The sequence below is a fragment of the Amblyomma maculatum genome, chromosome 4 (assembly GCF_055883805.1).
Source record: "Amblyomma maculatum isolate TAMU_Amacu chromosome 4, ASM5588380v1, whole genome shotgun sequence".
Classification (NCBI taxonomy): domain Eukaryota; kingdom Metazoa; phylum Arthropoda; class Arachnida; order Ixodida; family Ixodidae; genus Amblyomma; species Amblyomma maculatum.
The window spans coordinates 50,860,748-50,882,959 of record NC_139347.1 but is presented as its reverse complement, the minus strand read 5'-3'; the positions used below and the strand labels follow the sequence as shown (position 1 = coordinate 50,882,959).

The 22,212-nt window shown below is 46.8% G+C and overlaps 2 protein-coding genes across 3 annotated transcripts in view; one reads left to right on the top strand and one right to left on the bottom strand.

Annotated features, from left to right (window-relative positions):
- Positions 1 to 22,212, top strand: part of Eip74EF (Ecdysone-induced protein E74) — a 248,097-nt gene that overhangs the window by 49,183 nt on the left and 176,702 nt on the right. For both annotated transcript variants that reach the window (XM_084601385.1, XM_084601383.1), the window contains exon 2: positions 2,847 to 2,964. The gene's annotated coding sequence lies outside the window, so the exon portion shown is untranslated. The remainder of the gene's footprint in view (positions 1 to 2,846; positions 2,965 to 22,212) is intronic.
- On the bottom strand, positions 11,350 to 21,978 carry LOC146190974 (U7 snRNA-associated Sm-like protein LSm11). The gene is made up of 5 exons (XM_084601379.1): positions 21,579 to 21,978; positions 13,636 to 13,773; positions 12,717 to 12,866; positions 12,073 to 12,200; positions 11,350 to 11,823 (listed from the first exon to the last, which is right to left on the bottom strand). The coding sequence occupies exons 1-5, from the start codon at positions 21,807 to 21,809 to the stop codon at positions 11,598 to 11,600; spliced, it is 873 nt and encodes a 290-aa protein (XP_084457505.1). The 5' UTR covers positions 21,810 to 21,978; the 3' UTR covers positions 11,350 to 11,597.

The following is a 22,212-nucleotide window of genomic DNA, read 5'->3' as shown; positions in this document are numbered from 1 at the left end:
ACAAATGTAGTCTGGGACGAACAAAAGGAAGCCTCCTTCGTAAACCTGAAGGCTGTGCTGATTAGCCGTCCGGTATTGCGAGCTCCAGACTATGGCCGAGAATTCACGGTCCAGTGTGATGCCAGTGATCGAGGGTTAGGTGCTGTTCTCTGCCAGAGAGATGACGACGGTAATGAGCACCCCGTGCTCTACTTGAGCAGAAAACTGAGTTCTAGAGAGAGGGCTTATTGCGCGTCAGAGAAGGAATGCGCTTGCATTGTATGGGCCATTCAAAAATTGCAGTGCTATCTTGGAGGGGCCAAATTCACCATAGAGACGGACCATTGTCCCCTGGCTTGGCTGCAAACTGCGACATCGAAGAACAGTCGCCTTCTTAGGTGGAGCTTGATTTTACAGCAGTACAATTTTGAAATAAGATACAAAAAGGGGAAGTTAAATGGGAATGCGGACGCGCTTAGCCGCTGTTTCTAAGCAGTCCGAGGTGTTCCTCACCATGTATCCAAATTGATAATCAGGTTTTTATTTTTTTTTTCTCGTGCGCTTGTATATGTGTGACTATGTAAAGCAGCACGTTTGGTTTTCGAGGCATACGTGGGTCCTGAACGTCTTGAGAGTGGGCTTTTCTCGAACAACAATGGCAGTTTTCTTTTGACCTGGTCTCTTCAGACGGGAGCCGAGTGCTTGCTTCGACATGTGGTTGAGTTTCAGATAGCTCAAGCAATTTGGCCTACAACAATCAAGACAACGCGACATGCAACAGCGAGCTTCAAGCGTTCACGTGCAGGCCATTAAGTCGTCTCTTCATGCAGCAGCTGCGGCTGCTGCCCTCCGAGTCTCTTCTGGCGGGGGAGGAGGCTGTTACGACCAAGCATCCGCATTTGCGCGCTCTATTGTTCGCCTGTGGGCATGGAAAAGTTTTGTGAATATGTGGTGATGGTCCATTGGCTCTAAGTGAGCCTGTTTCCAGGAATCCTGTTTTGTAAGCATGTTTTGCTTTGTGGACAACCTGCAAATGCCAAATTGGCCCTGTCAAGAGAACGTCTGGAAAAACACAAAGAAACGTCCCCCTGCGGGAAATAGCAGGAAGTGCTTTCTTTTGTTCACCCTTCCAGTCGAGAAGTGCTATCCTCCAGTGATGAATGCCTCCTATCCAAAGGAGACGACAGAGTGACATGTCCGCTGACGTGCAGGACAAGAGAAGAGCATGACTCATACGGCCATTAAGTGATTTCCCGGGAATGCAGGAAAGATTTGCAATTGTCGAAAAGGGACCATGTTGGGAGCCCTATGCGGCGCCACGTGCACTCGGGTTTCTGAGAAGTAAAACCCCCAGAACCAGCCTGTGGTTTCTTTGCTGAAGAATAGAAATGTACCTCCTCTCCTCGCCGTTCCCAAGCTTTTCCCGCCAACAAGTGATCACGCCCAACGAATGAATGCCGGACCAGTCAGTGCTTCAGACCATCAGTGCAGTGATGTGTTCGATTGGATGCCGATACCTGAGGGGCGTGCCCTGGATTTGGTTGGTCAGCATCTTCAGAGAGGGGCTGGACATAGGGGGTTTTTAAGGACGCTGCAGAGCACGAAAAACTGCTCTGGGCCCTGGGTAAACGGCTCATCCAGTCGCTTCTCGCTATGAACTCTTAACGCTTGCCATTTTGCTGATGTACCCTTCTTTTTCGTGTAAATAATCTTGTAAATAAGTTTCTCAAAGTGCCATTAAACCTGCTTGTACATATTTCACCAACTTCGAAGATTCAATCCTACTTCAACCCCGAGTCTCTGCACGCTACCAAGTGAAGGCCGGGTCGACGTAGCCCCAGCGTCACGACAGTGTGCGCTCTTCCTAGCGTGAATTCGGTTCTTGCGCTGCAGGTATGTCCCAAGAATGCAACCAACTGGCCCAAAAGATGTTCAAGGCGAAAGCCTTTCTAGGCTCATGTATAGTGCTCATGGAACGAAATCCCGTGCGCGAGAGCTGTGCGCGAGATTTGTAATTTTCCACGAGATTCCGCGAGATGAGTTCTTGTCTAGCGTTCCTGTCATCTGCAATCCCCACTTGAACGCGCGCCGAGGAACGCCACGCGACAGGAGCGATGATGTACCGTCCAAACGCACACTTGTCGGAGAAAATGTGACAGATACTGCGCCTTTCCTTTCTTGTAAAACAGTTGTAATTATATGTAGCACTGCAACGAACGCCGACGCGAGGCAGATGATAGGAGAGGAAGGGTAGGCTTTCGCCATTCTCCTTTTAAGGGACATCTAAAGACCCTTAACGAAATATCTCGGGTCCCTTAACGAAATATTTCGGGACCCGCGTGAAAAGGCCAACGTGAAGCGTGCCCAAATATAGGCGGCCTTCGATATCTTGTTTTCCATGCCACATCGCCTGTCCACGCAGGGCATGCTTCGCTGCCCAGGGGGCTGCGGAGGCTGACTGTACCTTTGGTTTCAACGAGATTTGCATGATTATAGACATTTTATATTAGGCAGCGGCCAGTTCCATTGATGCACCGTCCGCTGCGGCTTCGATGTGACGCATGTACAGTCTATACGGTGCTCTGCCAGTAAGATTTGGTCATTGTTCATCGGAAACGTGAGAATTAGTCTGGTGAAAGGTGTCGTCTGTGAAATTTTGCAAAATTCTGCTCCAGTCACAGCGTATGATGTCGGCCATTACAGGCAGACAGGACCGGAAAGCGGAAGAGTTGGCCGTGCGCACTAGCACTTTTGCCCCAGTGAGTGCAGCCGGGTCGGTTGCCCGGGACGTTGAGTTGAGTTCACATGAAATCACGCGTGAACAATGTCAGAGTTTACTAAAGAGGCAACGCCGCCCCTCTCCACAGGGCTGCTCCGGCCGGCGTGCAGAGCGGGGGCCGGCGCCGACGGTCGTCCAGCGGGACCTTCCGGGGCGGCTGCTCGCTCAGGGACCCGAGCCCCGGACACCGCTGAGCCGAGCGCACGGTGAGTACCCAACGCGATGTGCGCGGCCCATGTTGTTGTTGTTGTTGTGGCTGTAGGAAGAAGGAAAAGAAAATGCACGGGCCTGCTACTGGCTCTGTAGCTGAGCCACCTCCGCTGCCTCGTGCAGACAGAAAAGAATATAGAGAAGAAAGAAAAGGAATAGGGAAAGAAAGACGCGCGCCGCAACAACAGCCGTCGTCCACCACCAGCGGTGGCGTGTGCAATGACGGCCTAGAACAGATAAAAATTCGGTGCTAGCCCCCGCCGCAAGAGGCGGTGACCCACCTGTACCAACCCCATCAGGGGAGAGCATGCGGGCCATGTTGCACCGCGCCGAGCCAAGGTCCCTTTGTTTCAAGACAGAAATGCGCCTGTTCTCTCATCATAATCATCATCATTTATTAACCCTTAAGGGCCCCTGTTGGGGTATTACACAAGGGGGGAGCGTAAACAAAAATAGGTACAGAGCAAAGGACAATATAAATACAACAAGATAACACAAAACATAAAAAGAAGCAAAGGGCTATAAAACATCGCCTTATGTACCACGAGCATCACATTCGTTGGCTAGAGGTCCGGGCAGCAGGGTCATTGATGCATTTCACCAGCACAGCTGTTCCTGCTTTTGCGATTAAAGGAAAATACTACATCACTCGAGATGAGGAGCAGAAGAAAAAGGAAAAAAAATTATTGAACGAAAAATAGTTGTTTGAGCTTATGTATGTGCCCTTTATTACAAAGTTCCTGTAGTTGCTTGAGGTGCCCTGCGGAACTGCTGAATAAAGGCCCATTGGCGTCCAGGTCATCGCTGGTCTGCAACGTGTTCAAAAGACGTGTCTTGCGTCTGTAGACTGTCTGGTTTGGCCCCACATCCCCAAGACACGTGGAAGAGAGTGGGGCGGGCCTGGCACCCGGAACATGCATGTCGGCGTATAATGCTGGGTGCACGAGATGTGCTACGGAGATGTAAAAAAGGGTTCGTCGGTATATCTACCGCAGGGAGACGGCGTCTGGGGTGTCTAATTTCATATGAGGTAAGGGAAGTGTGTTGGCTGAAGACGCTGAATATCGAAGCTTTCGTTACACGCAGATGCTTAGGGGCAAAATTGGGCACGAGATCTAGGAGGCTGTGCTCGGTTGATGATGCCTCGAGCTAGAACATGTGCCTAGTCTCTCGTGGTCTGCGGTCCAGATGGTTTGGCGGAGTTTGGTGAAAGTATTGCCCATGATTCGGGTGACATGCATGCTCATTAACTAAGTTCCGACAAGCGCGATGGCAGCGGCCACAGCGGCGGTATCTGCGGCCGCTGGGGGTTCGCTTAATGATGCACTGAAGAGTCATAGTGGCGATATGTGGCGGGCATGTTTATTAACAAACTAACCTGTCTGTTTATGTCTAGGATCTTCAAACAAAAAAAAAGGCGAATTCGTCGCCCGTTCATTTTGGAATATGTTGCAAATTGAGTTCTCGGTTTTTATTTTTTATTTTGAAAATTCGGCCTATTTATTTGGGTCAGAAAGTAATAGTTCGGTGATTGGCTGTGACGTTAACGGTGTTGACTTTAAGTAACGTTAGTCGAGCGGAAGTGACAACTACACGAAGCGAATGTATCTTCACTCAGTTTCTTATATTATTGTTACACTGGTATTGTCTACTGTTTCGTTTTCGCCACTTTATATGATTTTTGCGCACTATGTTCACGCGCCTTGAGAAAGTCTTCTGCCCGCGTCATTGTCTGTTCCCACCACGTCCTGACGCTGCGCATACGGACTCAAAAAGAAAATTTAATAAAGAGCGGGGCTGTCCTACCAAAAATAGGCGATGGTCGTGTTCACGCTCACAAACGCAGCATGCGGATATTGCCCACGAATGAATTCGTGAAGTCTCTTATGCAATACGCGGCCACCACCCCGGCTTCGAAATTTTCGGGTAGCATACATGTCTCTTGTCGAAGTACCTTGCTTTTCTAAAATACCTTTTGCTTCAAGCATCATCAATGACCACGGTAGCCACTGACGCATGCAACCTTTTTTTAGTTAAGCTAAAATGAAACATGCCAATAACACTTCGGCAACCAATCGCGGTCTAGCGCTAAATACCACGCGCATTTCCCTCTTACTGACAGCTGAAAAATTTCCTACGCACGCCTCTGCTCGCTCCTTTCTGAAACGTTATGCCAGTGCACGCTCGAAAACGGAAACAAGTATTTTTAGTGCGTAGCACTACTAGCCGCAATCACGGATTTCGCCGGGGTCTGTCCGAAGCCGCTCGCTGTGGGCCGCTGTGCCGGCGGGGGGCCGAGGGGCACTTGTCGACAAGTGAAGTGGTGGAAAAGCGTCGAGTTCTTGTATCTTGTTGTGTGCGGCAAGCTTGAAGACTGTGCAGCACAGTTTGATGGGGAGGTGTTGGGCTCGACTTGCCTGGAGTTTGGACAGTTGGCGCCAAACCGACTGAATTATGGGAAGAGCGGCCGGTTGCTGCAGGACAGACAGTGTGCGCGTGTTTACAAGCCGGCCTCCCTTTCGCAGGAGTCTCGGTCGCGCACGTGTTCCGGCTCGGCGCTAACTGCTCTCTCTCTCGGTTTGAGGGGAAAGGGCGTGGAGGCCATAAATCTCCGAAACGCGGCGAAACACGGGCTGTGGAGAATGCGCGGCAGGGAGAGCTGCTTTCGGTGCCTTCTCGGGAAGATGTCTGGACATACGTCCCTTTGAAACCACCGCCCGGGTGCAATCGACCAAGGGCAGCGATCGGAATATTTGGACCTTAGGTTTGTGTGTTGTGTGTTTTGGAAGCGTGAGCTCTTGCGTGAGCTGAGGGAAGATTTTGGAGACAGTGTAAATCGCTGAAGTGTATGCATGAAAGGTATAGCGGGGATAAGCGGTGCTACGCACCTACTTCGTATTTGATTAACTATTCAAATCGGCCATATGTTTTTTTAAAGAATGTCCCGCCGCGTTGGTGCAGTGGTTAAGATGCCCGACTATACTGTGCACGAGTACCCGGGTTCAATCCCGAAATCCGGCGGCTTCGTTTCGATGGAGGCGAAACGAAGTGGCGTTCGTGTGCTGTGCGATGTCAGCGCACGCTTAAGATCCCCAGGTGATCGAAATTACTCCGTAGTCCCTCCTCTTTCTCTCTTTCCACTTTCACTCCCACTCTCCTCCCGTCCCTTACGGCGCGGTTCAGGTGTCTTTCTCTCTTTCCACTTTCACTCCCATCTTCCTCCCTTCCCTTACGGCGCGGTTGCGGTGTCCACAAAATCAAGTGAGACAGTTACCGTGCCTATAAATAAATCAGGTGTCCACAGCGACAAGCGTGACATATGCAGCGCCTTTCCCTTCCTATAACTCAATTATTATTATTTTGGAATTTATTCGTCGCAGTAGTGCCACTCTGTGCTCCTGAAGAAGTTCGACTGTCCCGCACCAGGTAGCGCACCTGCCATGCCCGATGCTTTAGTGCGGCCAGCTTTTCCTGTATGTAACAGCAACAAAAAACAAAAAAAAAATCAATTTGTTCATTGCTTCCTTGACCCCCCTGTATTTATATTTGCGGAAACAGCACGTCCCGCAGAGACGTCTGGTTGTGCGCGGACAGACTGACAGGGGTTCGCAAACACAATTACCAGATAAAAAGAGTGACCAAAACGTGGTGAAAGGTACCTGTCGCGGAGCTATTGAGCTGAGATACTAGGGTTAGATCCCGGCGGCGGCGAAACGCAATGTTCCCGTGTGCTGTGCGATGTGAGTTTACGTTAAAGAACTTCAGATGGCCGAAATTGTCTCGAAATCTGAATGACGCCGTTCCTCGTAGCCTGATCATTTTTTGTGCGTCATCAGCAACTTCTTGCTCTCTCGCACTGACCACACTTAAAGTAACTGGGGTCAATTTTGTAGCTTTCATACTGTTATATATCTATGAGATTTTGTTACTATACATTTGTTTTTCCAAGTGGTTTGCATTTATCAACAATTTCAAAATTTTCAGCCTCTACATAGTTTATTATATCGACTATACGGGCGTCGCTACAATCTCAAATCATCGAAATTTGGCCCAGCCACACCGCAGTTTACTGATACAAGGACCCTAGCTGTTTCGACACCTGACATGTACGGAGTGCGCTCACGCGGCATCATTAGTTGCGTGATTAGTTAAACCAACGCTCGACGCAGACGATGCCGCTCACGCCACAAGTGAGCGGTAGGCTTTAGCTTATAGTCAAACCAAGTAGGACTTGCAAAAGCTTGTGTGCACAAATGGAAACTGATGGAGACCACGACGTGTAATCCAAAGCGCGAGAACAGTCTACAGATGCAGAACTACCGAATGCGGCGATAGCTCCTCCATACTCCATTCCCACGATCGGATTCCTAGGTTAGAATCGGCTCCGCTCAGTCACTGTTTCTTTTTTTTTCTCTCTCTCTCTGCCAAGCTTAATATAATACAATATTCTTGGTTTGGTCGACTGTGTGAAGTAGAGCTCCTGCAGTAAACTTAACTGGTTGGTTTGTTGGTTTGTGGGGTTTAACGTCCCAAAGCAACTCAGGCTATGAGAGACGCCGTAGTGGAGGACTCCGGAAATTTCGACCACCTGGGGTTCTTTAACGTGCACTGACATCGCACAGCACACGGGCGCCTTGCTTTTCGCCTCCATCGAAAAGCTGCCGCCGAGGCCGGGATTCGATCCCGCGTCCTTGGGAACAGTAGTCGAGCGCCGTAACCACTGCGCCACCCCGGCGGGGTTAAACGGGGCTTAACCTATAGTTACAGCGATGATACCGATGGAGTGTGAATCACCCTCGCCAGGACACATGGACTGTGACGTCACTATCTGGAAGGCCAATCAGAAGTCAGACATGACGGCGGTTGACAAGATTCTTGCTCGCGGCTCTGGCATCCGCATGATGATTGCCTTCACACCAAAATGACGAAAGCCGTCCGGGTTGCTCGTGCCTTGCAGGTTTCTCGCCGAAGGCGGTCAGTGCGCTTGTCGTGACTATGTACAGTAGAGAGCGTTAGAGAAGGTCATGTAATTTTAGATGTACGTTAATCGCAAACATTTTTCGGGACGTTATGATGTACGTCGCATACGCACTATTTAGTCCATTGTTGTTCTGGCGCTAAGAAGTCATAGTGGCGCCATATGGCGTACATGTACAGTCGTGAGCAAAAGTAAAGAGACCACGCTAACTGCTATGATTGCTGTTTCCTTTATAAAATGATGTGCCAGAGAAAATTGATTGGGCAAGAAGGCAAGTATATTAAGCGTGGTACCTAATGCATTTCTCAGAAATAACCATTTCACTGTCAGAAAAAGCTGGCAGGTAGTTTTCTCAAAGCGCGTGGTATCTCCACTTTTGCTCACGACTGTACAAACCGACGTCTCTTGTTAGATCTAGAACCTGCCATTGAGGAACAAAATAAAACGCGAGAAAAATTTGCATCGCCCTTTTATATTCCTAGAGGTAGCTGTTTGGTGTTCTTTTTTATTTACCAAAAATTCGGCCTATTATTTCGCGTTCCTTTTAGAACTTAATTTTCATTTTTTTTTTCGTCGAGAAAAATGTCATGTTCCTGGGTTGTCACATTTGTCTTTGCATTTTTGTCAGCACGAACAAATTATTTGCCAGTAATGAACTCACAAGTATCCTCGCTTCTAGGAAGTGACATTGTCAATAAAAAAAAACAAAAACAAAAAATCAGTCAAAACGAAAGTGATAGGCCCCGCCGGGGTGGTGCAGTGGTAAGACGCCCGACTACTGTCCGGAGTTCCCGGGTTCGAACTCGACCACGGCGGCTGCGCTTCGATGGGGGCGAAACGAAGTGGCGTCCGTGTGCTGTGCGATGTCAGCGCACGTTAAAGGTCCCCAGGTGGTCGAAATTACTCTGTAGCCCTCCACTACGGATCCCCCTTCTCTCTTCTTACTTTCACTCCCACCTTCATCCCCTCCCTTACGGCGCGTTTCAGGTGTCCACATAACAAGTGTGACAGATACTGCGCCTTTCCCTTCCTATGAACCAATCATCATAACGAAAGTGATATAAAGCACTATCAAACAAAAATGCAAGTGTAAATTTATTTTTTAAACTGGGTTGTCACGTTAGCGTTAAAAGCTTGGAGTCAGGACATCACGTGGTCTTATAGTTTCACGGCGGTGGTAGAAGTGCCTGCGCTGAGCCGTCGCGGCAGCTAGAACATGACCCGTTAGCATGTTGTCTCCCTTGGTGCAGCCTTGGCGCCTCTTGCAGCCAGCTGATAGCTGATGCCATGCTTAACTCGCGAGTCGCGACACGAGCTAAGAAGTCTGCAGTTAGATGCCTGCAAACTGACTGGCGGGCCGAAATGGAGGGAAATAAGCTCGTCTTGAATCCAGCCAACTACCCGCGTAAGGACCGTTATTCGTCCCTCCACGGAGAGCGCCCATTTCGCCGTCGGCCGGAGAGCGGATCGGGAGCGCCCATGCGTCCCGTTGGGAGGAGAGGCCTCCTCCTTCTAGGAAGTGCCGCCGCGGACTTTCACGCTGCCTGAGAGAGGGAGGGGGTCACTGGCCGAGACTGGCCCAGATCGCAGGATGAGGAGGAGGCGCCAAGTTCACGGCACGCGGCCGATCCTTCCTCGCCGGACGTGCCTCCTGCCCCGTCGGCAGTGTACCACCACGCAGCGGGCTCGAAAGTTGAGTCCCCTCTCTCTTTCCCTCTCCCCAGTTCAGGCTGCGCACCAACGCACGCACGCGACTACTCGCCGTGCGCCAGCAGGGAAACCATGGTTGCTGGCGCTCAGGTGCCTTCCGCACGAGATTTGATTAGCAACAGATGATGCATGCAGATGTGAGGGGAAATACATATTTTGCATCTTTTTCTTCGTGCAAATTCAAAGTGTTATGAAAATTAACTCCCAATTTGCTATTTGTGAATATATTTCGGAGTAGTAATGCACTTTTCGTCAGCTAGGAGTTGTTCGGAACATTAACTGTCTTCTTTCAGCTCGCTTTTCATCTTTGCCCTTCATGGGTTCTTCCCACTGCATTAATTTTTCATCTGTTCTGAATTATTATCAACTGTCACATTGAAGTGACATATTCTACCAGAACATAGATCACTGCACATTTTTATAAGCAACAGCTGGACTTACAGTTACCACGACTGCTCAGGTTCCAGTTCAGATCAGAGTTTATTTCCCATCTAACGATACAGATGGAGGAATTGTAGGAAAAAGTTGCCCCTGGACAGCTTGACGGGTATTATATCATTATCCTATCAATTACTTACACGCAGCAACAACTCTGGGATGCGACATGTGCTCTAGGGGCAGCAGACATTGGCGAGGGAGCCCCTGCGGAGCGTTAGAAAAACACAAAGGGGAGGGGGTGAAGAGAAGAGGAACATTCACTTCTCCGTCACGTGACTTCGCGGCGGTGCGGCGGTCTCCTTGGCAGGCGCGGTTTCTCGTGCGATGGATGGATGGAATAAACTTTATTAGATATTAAAAAGAAAAGTAGTCTTCCAGGGTGGTCCCTACTAGTCCAGGAGTCCGCGAGCTTGTGCCCCGCGGAAATATGAAAGATAGGGGAGGAGCGGGCTCCTCCCGAATTGTGGAGCGGTTTCCACAGTTCTACAGTGGGAAAGAAGGAAGGCTTCCGCTAACTCCACGCATGCGGCACTGTACCATAGCCTCATTTATACTCTATGGCTGTACACATGGTCAGGTATAGTGTACACTGCATTCACAGGATGACGCATAAGTGACACAAAAAATATAAATGAAATAATTCGGCAAGAACAGACAAAAGCTATGCTAAGGAGTTTAAAAATAAATAAATAGTATATCTGCTCGCAGCACTTTTTATAACTAGCTTACAACACATTTTAATAGTAATGCGGTTTTCATAGCAAACGTGTTTACTTAAATCAAATTTCTGCTTCCAGAATAGTTACATTTGCTGTCAGCGAAATGAGCTTGTTTTTTCGTTGACCGGACACCACAAAGTGATTAGCAAGGGTGGGTAGCATGGATTCGAATAGTAGGCGAACGAGTAGAATAAGTGCAAATATGCAACATGATAAATAGCATCGATCGACGGGAATGCATCCGTGCAGTAGTTTCACCACAACGCTTTTTCTTCTGAATGCGATAAACGTGCGAAGCAATTGCCAAAATAGGCTAGGGCGCGCACTGTCCGTATCCCAACGCCATAACGGCCGCCATCGCTAAAACCAGCCTGTGGACTTTCCAGCATTAAACTGCTTATCCGTTTTTATAAATTCTTGAGCATATGCAATGTAATTCTTTCTTTATACATCGAACTTCTTAAAGTTACTCTGACCCAACCCGTGCCGCAGCCACATAAGTGGCCAGTACTGTATAAATAAAGAAATAAATAAAGTTGATAAACAAATTCAAGTAGCGTTTATTGATAGATGGAGCTATATCGTCGAAAGCCGGAGGTGCCCCATCCTCCGAAAAGAGCGCTAATTCTCTTTGTCACTGTTATAAAGTAGGTTCGTCGCAGTCACGAACTGTAACAACGCAACGAAAGTGTCCCTGGAACTGCAGCCACGCGTACAGTCTTCGCGACAGCAGCACAGGCACGGATGGGGAAGCTTCCGAAGTGGGCTCGCTTTCCCCCACCGCTCAGACAGGCAGCAGGGCGACAGAGACTACGTTGTCCCCGCGCACGAACAGCTGCCCAACGTGTCTGGCGCGGGCGGCCAGGGGCAGGGCTGCGGCATTTGTGCGGCGCCGGCCGGTGCGCTTCTGCTTCCGCCGTCGCCTCCTCGGGTCTCCCAACGGGGGTTCCACACCGGATGGCTCCAGGGGAATGCAGGCGGTAGTGCGGTGGACACTCCGCTCCGACGCGCTGAAATGGACACACCCGCTCCTCTGGCTCTAGCGTCTAGTCATCCATGCGTCTTAACAATGCATAGAACGTTCAGGGCAAGTGTCGCGGTACGCCTTCCACCGCAGCTGATGTCGGGCCTCCGGCAGCAGTGAAATGCACACGCAGTGCCGAGGGCCGTCAGCACACTGCGGCGGGAAGACAGCAACGCAGACAAGGAGTTGCCCAACATGCGACAGAGCTGGCAAAACAAGAGCGGTGTGCACGCACATCGTGGGACAGGCTGCCGGGGGCTCTGGCGGCGCTGGCGCGTCCGTGCAGCCCGGCGCCCAGCAGGGAAGCCGAAGCACGAGGGGGTCGGCAGCTGGCGCGCGTGGCTCGGAGGTTTCCGGCGCAGGCTGTATAGTAAAGAAACAGCGGGAACTCGAGCGTGAGGCGAAAGGGGATTTACCATGACTCGTGAAGCGTCATTTGGCGCTTCGTTATCGAGTTTGATAGTTCTCTCCAGCTATCATACGACAATACACAGCAACCATCGATCTTCACGAAGAACTTAACCTGTTCCCGATAAATTATTTTCGACTGTATTCTGTAATATAAACACCTGAACAGCGGCTATGACTTCACAAGTAGAGTGAAGGCCATATTTGACAAAACTATTTTTTGTTCAGTGACCGTCATTCCAATCCTGGGGCCAACATAAAAGTCAGAGAGAAATAAAACGACGCGGCACAATCTCAACCGCTCTTCGGTAGCCAGCGCCATTGTTACGGTCCTCAAGTCAAAACTGTGCGATGGAAAAAAAAAAAAATGATGGCTGCATGAACATGTGACCTTCGAACATTATAGTGGACAGTACGTGAATGCAAAGAAAGCGGGGCCACAGAGAAAGAACTGCAGAGCGGTCGGTGCACCTGAGTGGGCGGTCTGTCGGTGGGCGGCCGGTCGGTGGGCAGCAGCAGCACTTCGTCGACGTCGGCCAGGGCCAGGTTGACATGGCGGTCATAGGCCTGCACGAAGGCTGTCAGGATGCTGCGCACCCGTGTGTGGCTTCGCGTCCACACCTGCGTGAGGAATAGTCAACGCGTCTCATGCCATGTTTCTGAAAACCCACTGACTTCCACAAGCGCCCATAACACTCAAAGCCGATATTGATGCGGGGTGCCACTCATTAGGACCATTTTTGAACTACACCAGCTGCAAACGTACAGCATTGGAGGTATTGGAGTTTTGCAACATTGGTGTAGCTGGAGTTGGTTAAAAAAATGGCCCTATTGTCTGATGCAAACAGGGCACAATGCTCGTATCCGTTACGTTACGGTGGAGGGGCGACGTCTCCATTACCACAGAGCAAGACCTACCAGAACATGCCAATTACTTTTATCCACCCAGGACAATAAGCTGCCCCATTAAGGCTGACTATAATCAGCCAAAGCATTCAGTGAGGTCATCTTCATCCACTTACCTGGACTGTAAAACTGGTAGTATATCCATGCTACTTGCATATATGTAATAAGTGTACGTTTATAAATACATAGGTGGCCTAAAAAGAAAAGTGCTGGCCTGCACAGTTATGTGTTATGGGTAACTGCGTACAGTTCTGAGACACACTGTGTGGCTTGTAATGCATTCCCTGAGTTACAAATTGCCCGAATGTAAGAAGATTTTTGGTTTGGCCCTCTATAATTGGTAGGACTTCCATGAACGTTAAAGGAGCTCTACTACATGGTTTATAATCAAACCCTCGGGCTCAAAACTTTTGATACAGACTGTACAGTGCCCTATACATCTGCCAGGGCACTGCGCTCAGAGAAGGGCAGCGTATCACGGTACCTTGACGCGCAGCCGATCCCGCACAGCGCGGAATAGGAGGCTCAGGGGCCCCGTGCTGTGTAGGCCTCCAGTGGCGCTGCGCTCTACCACGCTTGGCAAGGTGCGACGTTGCCGTGGGCCACCGCCAGGGGGTGTCTCCTGCGCGTCAAACAATCGCTCCGTTTTTACAGCGATAGCTGTCGCGGCTTCGCTCGGTCCGCGATAGACCAAACGCGGCCGTGAATCTATCCGCTGCGCCAGGCACCAGACTGTCACAATAAGAACTGCTGCAGGCAAGCAATAGTATCGCCTCTTCACGTTGGCGGCGGCATGAAAATGAGTTTTGGGGAACAGGAAGGCTCAATAATGTCTACTTCTCGGTGGACACATCAACCGCGCCGTAGAGAAGGGATGGAGGAGAGATAAAAAAAAAATTAACTGCGATTTAGTAGCTTGTTGTCATCCCAGCTCTTGAAGTTGGCTGGCTCAAGCGCTGTGAATTAAAGCTGCGTATCAGAGATCATATAATAGCATTTTTTTATTGTGTCACGTGACACACTTTTTACATGCGAGGTGTGACACAAAAGAAACGAGACTAAATGTGTAGCTTGACAAAAAAAAAAAAACAGTGCAATTGTAATGATTGAGTGGGTTTTCAGTGGTCAGACTGTTAATCAACACTGCTACACTGAAGTACTAAAGAGTTCGTGAAAAAATTAGAAAAAAAAAAAAGGCCACAGTTGGGGAGTGTTGGATGCCTGTTGCACGCAGGATAATGCACCCGTTCACAAAACCCTATCTGTTAAGCAGTTTCAGACCAGCAAAAACATTACTGTGATGGAGCATCCTCCTTAATCACCTGATTTGGCTCCATGCGACTTTTTTTTTTTTTAATTTCCTAAAGTTAAATCTCGCTTAAAGGGAATTTTACCTGAATTTAAGAGGTTCAGGCAAAAGCGGAGAATCTCTAGAAGGGCCTTCCAAAAACCTCGTTCTAGAACTGTTACCAGCAGTGGCAGCACCGAATGCAGAAGTGTGCGAATGCTGAAGGCGACTACTTAGAATGTGATAATGTCGCAGAGAACTGTAAGTACAATAATTTATTGAACCAGTCTCTCTTTTTTTTTTTTTTTTTTTATCACACCTCGTATGTCACAACTATGGGCCTGTTAACGAAACCAAAACATCAAAGAAATTCAGTAAAATAAGGTGCCTTTGTAAGGAAGGGAAAATTATTAAACATTTTATGTTAGCTGTCGATTAATTTGACGATTTGGCGTCCCCAGCAATATCTTCTTTGAACAGCTGGAACTTTATTCGTGGCCCCGCTACGAAGATTTCACGGGTGTCATGCACAGCACTCGCAGCGCACTGGGTCCGTGCTTTGTTCGAGCACTTCTAGTGGCCGGCCGTCGAGAGCGGGGACGTGCAGCGAAGCCTGCCGGCGCTCCGACCGGTCGCGCGGTGACACGGCGTCGGCAGCGTTGGGGTCGCTGACCAGCGGCGACCTTGCGCGCCGCTGCACCGAGCGGCTGCTCGGCCGCACACCGTACTTAGAGCTCGGGTTCGGCGCCAGAGGCTCTGAGGGAAGTCGACAGATCCACGCGCACCCCAGTCGCAGTCACTGAGATAGACAGGCTGACTTCATCTCACAGACCGACGCTACGAAATGGAACATCAGCCAGGAAAGAGGTTGTAGTCGAAGCTTGGTGGAGTTGCCACGCCATTGCACAGCTTACGCTACGACTTTGTCAGAAACTGCTTTTCCACTGGCGAGCGAAAAAAAAAAAGAAAATGAAGCTGTCATGATTATCATTTATTTTCCTTGGAACATGCAGGTGCCATAAAGTGGTGTTACAGATTAATAGGTTATATAAGTAACCACAATCAACGTACACACATCAGACTGTGATATACAAACGCACTAGAAGTTGGCTCACTAACGCGAAAAATAAAAAAGTAAAAAATGCCGGCCTAATGCAGCTCTTCTCTCGGTTTTTGTCGACTGTGTTTTCTAAGGTAATATTCAAATAGCCTAGAGAAGGAACATCACTTTACGTTAGGTAGCGAAGCGCTGGAAGTAGTCGGCGAATATGTCTACTGAGGCCATGTAGTAACCGCATATCTGGACCACGAAAGGGAAATAACAAAGAGAATAAGACTGGGATTGAGCTTATTTGGCAAGCCCTCCCAGATTATGACTACCACCTTACCGGTATTTACAACAGTTGCATCTTACCTGTACTTCTTGCGGCTAGCAACAGCGTACAGTCAACCTATAGTTCAAACCACGACCGGCTGTGTTAAACACACACTCCCGAGTGATGTTAGAACATTTCACTGTCTAAGCGAAATTTCTACATGTCAAAATCAACTTTGTTCCCTAACCCACCTTGCTCTCATCCTGTATCTTAATGTTACGGCTGTCATTTTCCTCTCTATAGCTTGCTATGCTGAGCTTTTTATTAGCTTCAGTATTTTTCGCTCATAGGTGAGTACTGGAAAGATGCACCTCCTATACACTTTTCTCATCAGGGACATTGGTAAACAGCCATTCATAATCTGATAGCACCTGCCAAATGCTCTCCACCCCATTCTTAATGCATTGATTTCACTCTCGTGGCCCAGTTCTACAGCCACAACCTACTTTAAGTAACTTTTTCTCTCACTACTTCCAGCACTTCACTGCCTATCGTAAAGTGCTGTTCCATTCCTCCTTTGTCTTGCTTCTAAGGATTTCGTTGCTGGTGGAATATCCAACTGCAATTGCTCTGCTGCCTGCTTCCGCTGCTTTAACTATCTTATCCATATTGGTAATTTCATTGCTTTCTTTGTCCATCAGAGCTTAAATCTGAATTTTTACTGTGCCTAGTTTTCTCTAGACTGCTTTTAGGCTACCTCTAATCTTTAGAGCATCCTCGATTCTCTCCATATTATACTTTATATCGGTTACCTTACTGATGTACAGCTCCTTCTTTGCGTCCATTCTTTTCGTTAAGGATGAGCTTTGATCAACAGGCAGGAAGATATTTAAATCTAACTGCCTCGCGAATAAGTGCGTACTTTGCTGCTGACCAACATCAATACAGCTATGTAAAGCCAGAAAATCAATTTTTAGTGAGAAAAGTAATTCAGTAGAGTGGCATGAGTGCTCCTTTAACAAAGACTAAATAAAAGGCCAACTTGATCTATAAATTCAAAATACACTGAGCAGTCAGTTTAGCAATATCCAACCAAGGTGGTATTGTTGCAGACTCCTACTGACCAGTGTTTCAACTGGTGCATACCTGTTATCCTTATAAGAGGCTCCTCAGTTCAAGAAGAGTTTCCTGAGTATTTACTATTAACACTATAACTAAATGAACAGATTTCAAGTTGTGGTGGGCCTTCAACACATTAGAGAAATAAGCTGTTGATATAACAAATAATTTTCATTTTAAAATTTTTATTTTTAGAAATAGGAAAAATTAACCTTGAGTAAAAAAGGATGCTCGGGCCCTCCTCAGTTAAAGACAGCACATCTCTCAGTCATATATGAAAAATACTTGTCAACAAATGCTTAATCTCATAAGGACATTTGGCCATACAACTAAACAAAAGATCAAAGCCCAACCTATTTGTCATTCCTGCATAAAAATTTCTGTCTAACCTTAAAGAGCTGCAGAAATTTGATTAGGCCAACAGTGAACAAGAGGTGTTATGATGTGAAGAAGTCAGCGCAAAATACAGACAAAAGACAAAAGGGAGAGTGCATAGGACATTCACGAAGCTCGTGAATGTCCTATGCGTCCTCCCTTTTGATTTTCGTCCGTACTTTGCGCTGACTTCTTCACATCATGCAACACCAACTATAGCTCGGCACATTGCCCTCCTGAAAAAGTGTCAGTTTCTAACTTGTATTTTTTTCTTACTATGACAAAAAAGCACTATTCTAGCAGTTGTTTTGAATTAATTTTGTTTCCCTCCATACCTTTTTTCATATGTCCGATACAGCACTAATTTCTTATGAACCCACAGTATGGGTGATGTACTAGAGTCTGTCCGCAAGCTGAAAACTAGTGGTTGCAAATGTATTCCAATGGATGTCTAGCAGTACTACACCCAAAAGTGGCAAAAAAGGTGCCCAATTTCCTTGAGAAGTTTATGTTACTGATTTCTGAATAGACTAAATTGTGCATTAATGAAGCAGTTGAAGCAAAATATTCACTTTGAACATCCTCAGAATTGTTTCAGGGCAGGTCTGTCAAGTAGTCTTGCAAAAAAAAAAAAAAAAATTAATCGAATTTACATCTTAAGACAAACCTTGTGGTGCTCAAAATGCAAGGAAGCAATAAACAGGACAACATATGAACATTGTTGTTTTCACGTGTTTCAATCGCTAAACATTTCGTTATGAGCAACCAAGCCGTCAAAATTGCTACCTTGATCAGACATGTTTTTAGCTTCTGACTGAGCATTCAAAGTAGATTATATTCTTTATCATTTAAGGAAATTCCAACTGATATTGTATGACATGTCCGACTTGCATACGAATGATTTTTTTTAGGTACTGAATACACTTTTTTTTTTAGAGGAATTGGATTCATAATTATTTTTCTGATAGGTAACAGGCTACAAGGTATACTTGGTCTGGTAGCGTTCCTGTTTCATCCAGGATCTATCAGGGCTCTGTGTTGGGACATCTGCATTTTTCTCTTTATGTTAATGACACTGTAAATAGCTGCGGCTGTGTGCCCCAGAAAGTAGGCCACTAGTCTGATTTGTTAACAGCAGTAGAATCTGGATGCTCTGAAGCTGCCATGAAGTGAGCAAACGTAACCACAATTTCAAAATCAGGATAAAAATGATGCTGCCAACTAATAACAAAAAATGAGAGGACACTTAAGGGCCTGCTTTTAACGGTATGATGTAACAGCATTAACAGGTCCCGTTTGCCGACTCCCCCTCCGGATTCTCGTTTGTGTGTTCACGCAGTTTGCTACTCGTTTATTTATCAATGTTTTAATTTGTGCATATATTATCCCCACATGCTCTTAGCATACAGTTGTAAGACCATATTATATGAAACACCACCCAACGCAGATATAAAGCATCACTTTAATTAAGCCTATGTGGCCTAAGGGCGCACAGGCTAACTCGGCTTCCAAGGGTCCTAGAGGGGTGGATTCAAAGCTCAAGCACCCATCTCAGTGACAAATCCAGAGTAGGCAGTGGCCAGTCTAGCCATGTCATGTCTTGTGACGTCACACAACACAATGACCAGTCAGCACACAGTCATGTAAGCTGCCAGTTACCCCTGCTAAAACCATGCCCATGATTTTTCATTCACAATGTCATAACAGGGCTTTTACGCTATCACGTTAATAAGCTCTTTTCCTGGTTTATTGAAAGGGTTTTGAAAAAAAAAAAAAATCACCTCTGAAGGTATTGCCTCATCCTCTGATAAGCGTTCTAGTTGAAAAAATGTCACCATGTCTTCAAGAGACACTACTCAGCAGAATCCATACTCCTGATACAAAATGTAATTAAAACATCACAAGAAATATAGAAGAAAATCAGCTCACATTTTAAATTTTTATTGATTGCAATAAGGCTTTTGATTCTCAGTCATTCTATTTTTCTCAAAAATTTAAATTGTTATGGGAATTAAAATGTACCCTTTCCCCTTTAGGAACCTTATATTGCTGTTCATAACCACTATGTTCCTGTTAATCACTGTACTTCATAATTTCAGCAAATACTATGTTGTGTGCCTCAGGGCAGTGTCTTAAACCAATTCTTGTCAAATGAGTACGTAGCTAGCATTGTATCATTTGAGGAAAGTGAAGAATTTATGCTGCACATTGATGATACGGGTCTTACTATGCTTTCACACGCTTTCTGAAAACTCCTTAAATGGTCAAGAGATAATTGCTTCGGAATTAATCCTAAGTGTAAAACCTGTTTTTTTACAGTTAGAAATATATGCACGTACAATGCACAGCAGTAGGAATGTCACACATTGATCTAAATATAGAGCACAAAGTTCCAGGAGTCACATTATCTGAACATGTAGGAATGTTTGCATAGATATAGCGGTAAAAAAAAAAATTATGTGCTGTTGATGCATTACATTGACGTCGAAAAATTTTTGTTTGTCCACTTTAGGCTTTAGATTTACTAGCCTAATGCCTGCTCGCATGTAAGTTATTATGCATTAGTTTGGGGTAGCGTAACTACTGAAAATATCACTGTGCTGCTTTCAGAAAAAAAAAGTAAAGTCTATTCATTGTGTTAACAATTTAACTTATCCATAAGAGGTGAAAACTTTTACTATCTCTGTACCGGCTGAACTTTTCAAAAGATCATTATAAAGACTATTAAAAGTTTATCCATATTAACAGTGCATCCTAATCCTCCTAAAAAAAAAGAAGGGTTCTGAGAAATGGTCTGTGCCTCACTGTCGAAGAATTCACGCATTTCGCTCATTAATGTATAATGTCCCCATCTTTTTTTGTATTTGCTACACCAGAGGCTATGGCTGCACAAACTCCAACTTAAATTTATCACCTTCACACGCTTTAAACTAAATGACAGATTTCTAGCTAACGTTTCAAATTAAAATCCTGTAGGCATTTCCTGTAACGTTCTTGACTATGTTTATGGCCAACATAATTACTCATGCAGTTGGTGCAATGTACTTGTTCGCACTGTTGCCTTAGTCAGGTAGAATATTTCTATAAGAAGACTTCTCTTGTCTGTGCAAAGACAAGTCCTGGGCCCGCTTGCACAAAACAATCTTAAGACTGTCTTAGCTAAGTCCGGACTTAACTGGAGTCTAAAGAATAGGCCACTACCATGGCCGCTTAAGACTGGAGTCGCTTGTATGATTACGACTCTAGTGCTGTCTTGGTTAAGACACAAGGACGCCAGGTGTCTAAGTAGAGAAATTAGGGAAATACAGGGATGCGCTGGCAGTGTCTCTGCTATAAGATGTGCACATTCCGTCAATTTTGCGTTGTGTAAAACCCGTGTCATTGCTTTTTGCGGCTTAAGATTGTGTTACGAGGAAAAATGCCCCAAGTGGCTGCTGAGGCCGTTCTGGGAAGCCACTCTGGTGAACATGAACCCGAAGCGTTCGACGTTTGGAACACGAGCCATCTTAAATAAGCTTGGTCTTTCTACAGACACCATTCAAGTCTGGACTTAGCTCGGACTTTATCGTGCAAGCCGCCCCTGATCTCTCTCTCTCTCTCTCTTTTATGCAATGAACTTAAAAGCGTTGGCTGCACATTGCTTGAACACATCGAGCACATATTATAACGACATCGAGCCTTCTTCTCATTGTAAAGGACTTTCAATCAGACAATAACGGAAACATGTTTACTAAAGAAGAATGAACATATGTACAGTAATTTATCTGAAGCGCGAACTGCACATTGCTTGAGCACATCGAGTTGATATTGTAAGAGCAACGTATACCTACAAAATGTGAATGACGCTACGTGCAGGACCCGAACAGTTAAGGGCAAGCGGCTCCACAGCACCAGCATGAGAACAAACTTCGTTCTCCCAGCTGGCAACGACTACGGGCGTCACGCTAACAAAATTCATTTTCATTATGTGCGACTCCCTTACTAGCTGCACCTATCAATGCAATAAAAATGCTCTACTTTCCCAACGCAAGATCCGTAGTGAAGTATGCCTGCCCTGTGCAAACGCTTGTGCTTAAGACTTAAGTGTTGTTCACAGTAACATCGCACTGAGGAGGAGGAACTCTAGTTTTAAATGTAGCGATTACAACTTGGGCAGCAAAGGGCCGCTTACGCAACACTGCTCCGGCCACATCTGAAGCAAAGAGCCAGCTCATCAAAAGAACATTTTAGCCTTATATTTTGTTCATTTAGGCTGCACTTATGGGGCATACAGGTTCACAAGGAAACAGCCGGCCAAGTTGATTTCAAAGCAGCGCGGACACTGTTTACCTGTTGAGCTACCGGAGGCGGGAGAGCGGGAAGAGCCGCTTCCGTTTCATCGATAGTCCTTTGAGGGCGCAGGTACTTGTCAGCGAATTCTTCGAGACTGGAGACAGGCTGCACGTCCGCAACAGGCGCAAGAACATCATCGTCGTAAAAGACAACGAATGGGTCCCGTAACTCTTTTGTCAGCTCTATCACGTCTGTGCTGCAACTTTCACCTTTTACGGGCGCTGCCATGTTAGGGAAGTAAATTAAAGCTAGGCGCAGTTTCGTATTTAAACAGTTCTTTCACTCAACTTTAGTTTCGTAGTGAATAACAGACGCTTTCGGTTTCTAGCCCTAGCTCGCTGGCGGTGATGCTGTGCACCGAGCTTGCACTATTTGGTAACTTCTATCCCTCAGCAAGTTTAACAATGATGCTTATCTGGTACGGCAGCGTGTGATGCAATCTACGATCGTCGGCGTCGCGCCGAGGACAAAAACCGCCGACGCCGTGCTGTCGCGAAAGAGCGATGGTGGCGCCATCTGTCTTTTACTGTAAGAAACATAAAACAAAAGACGCCACGGCGTGCATTAAAAAATGTGCAATCTTCTGCAGAAAATGGATGGCGCTGCCGCCTTCATTTCCCGGCAACTTTGC

Bases quoted from the DNA above. Each gene is read 5' to 3' on its own strand.
- LOC146190974 (XM_084601379.1), bottom strand. From the start codon at position 21,809: ATGGCAGCGCCCGTAAAAGGTGAAAGTTGCAGCACAGACGTGATAGAG. The intron at 13,774-21,578 runs GTAAACAGTGTC...TTTGACGCGCAG, and splicing joins CGCCTCCGGTAGCTCAACAG to GAGACACCCCCTGGCGGTGG. The intron at 11,824-12,072 runs GTGCGTGCACAC...TGTCCATTTCAG, and splicing joins CCGGCAGCCTGTCCCACGAT to CGCGTCGGAGCGGAGTGTCC.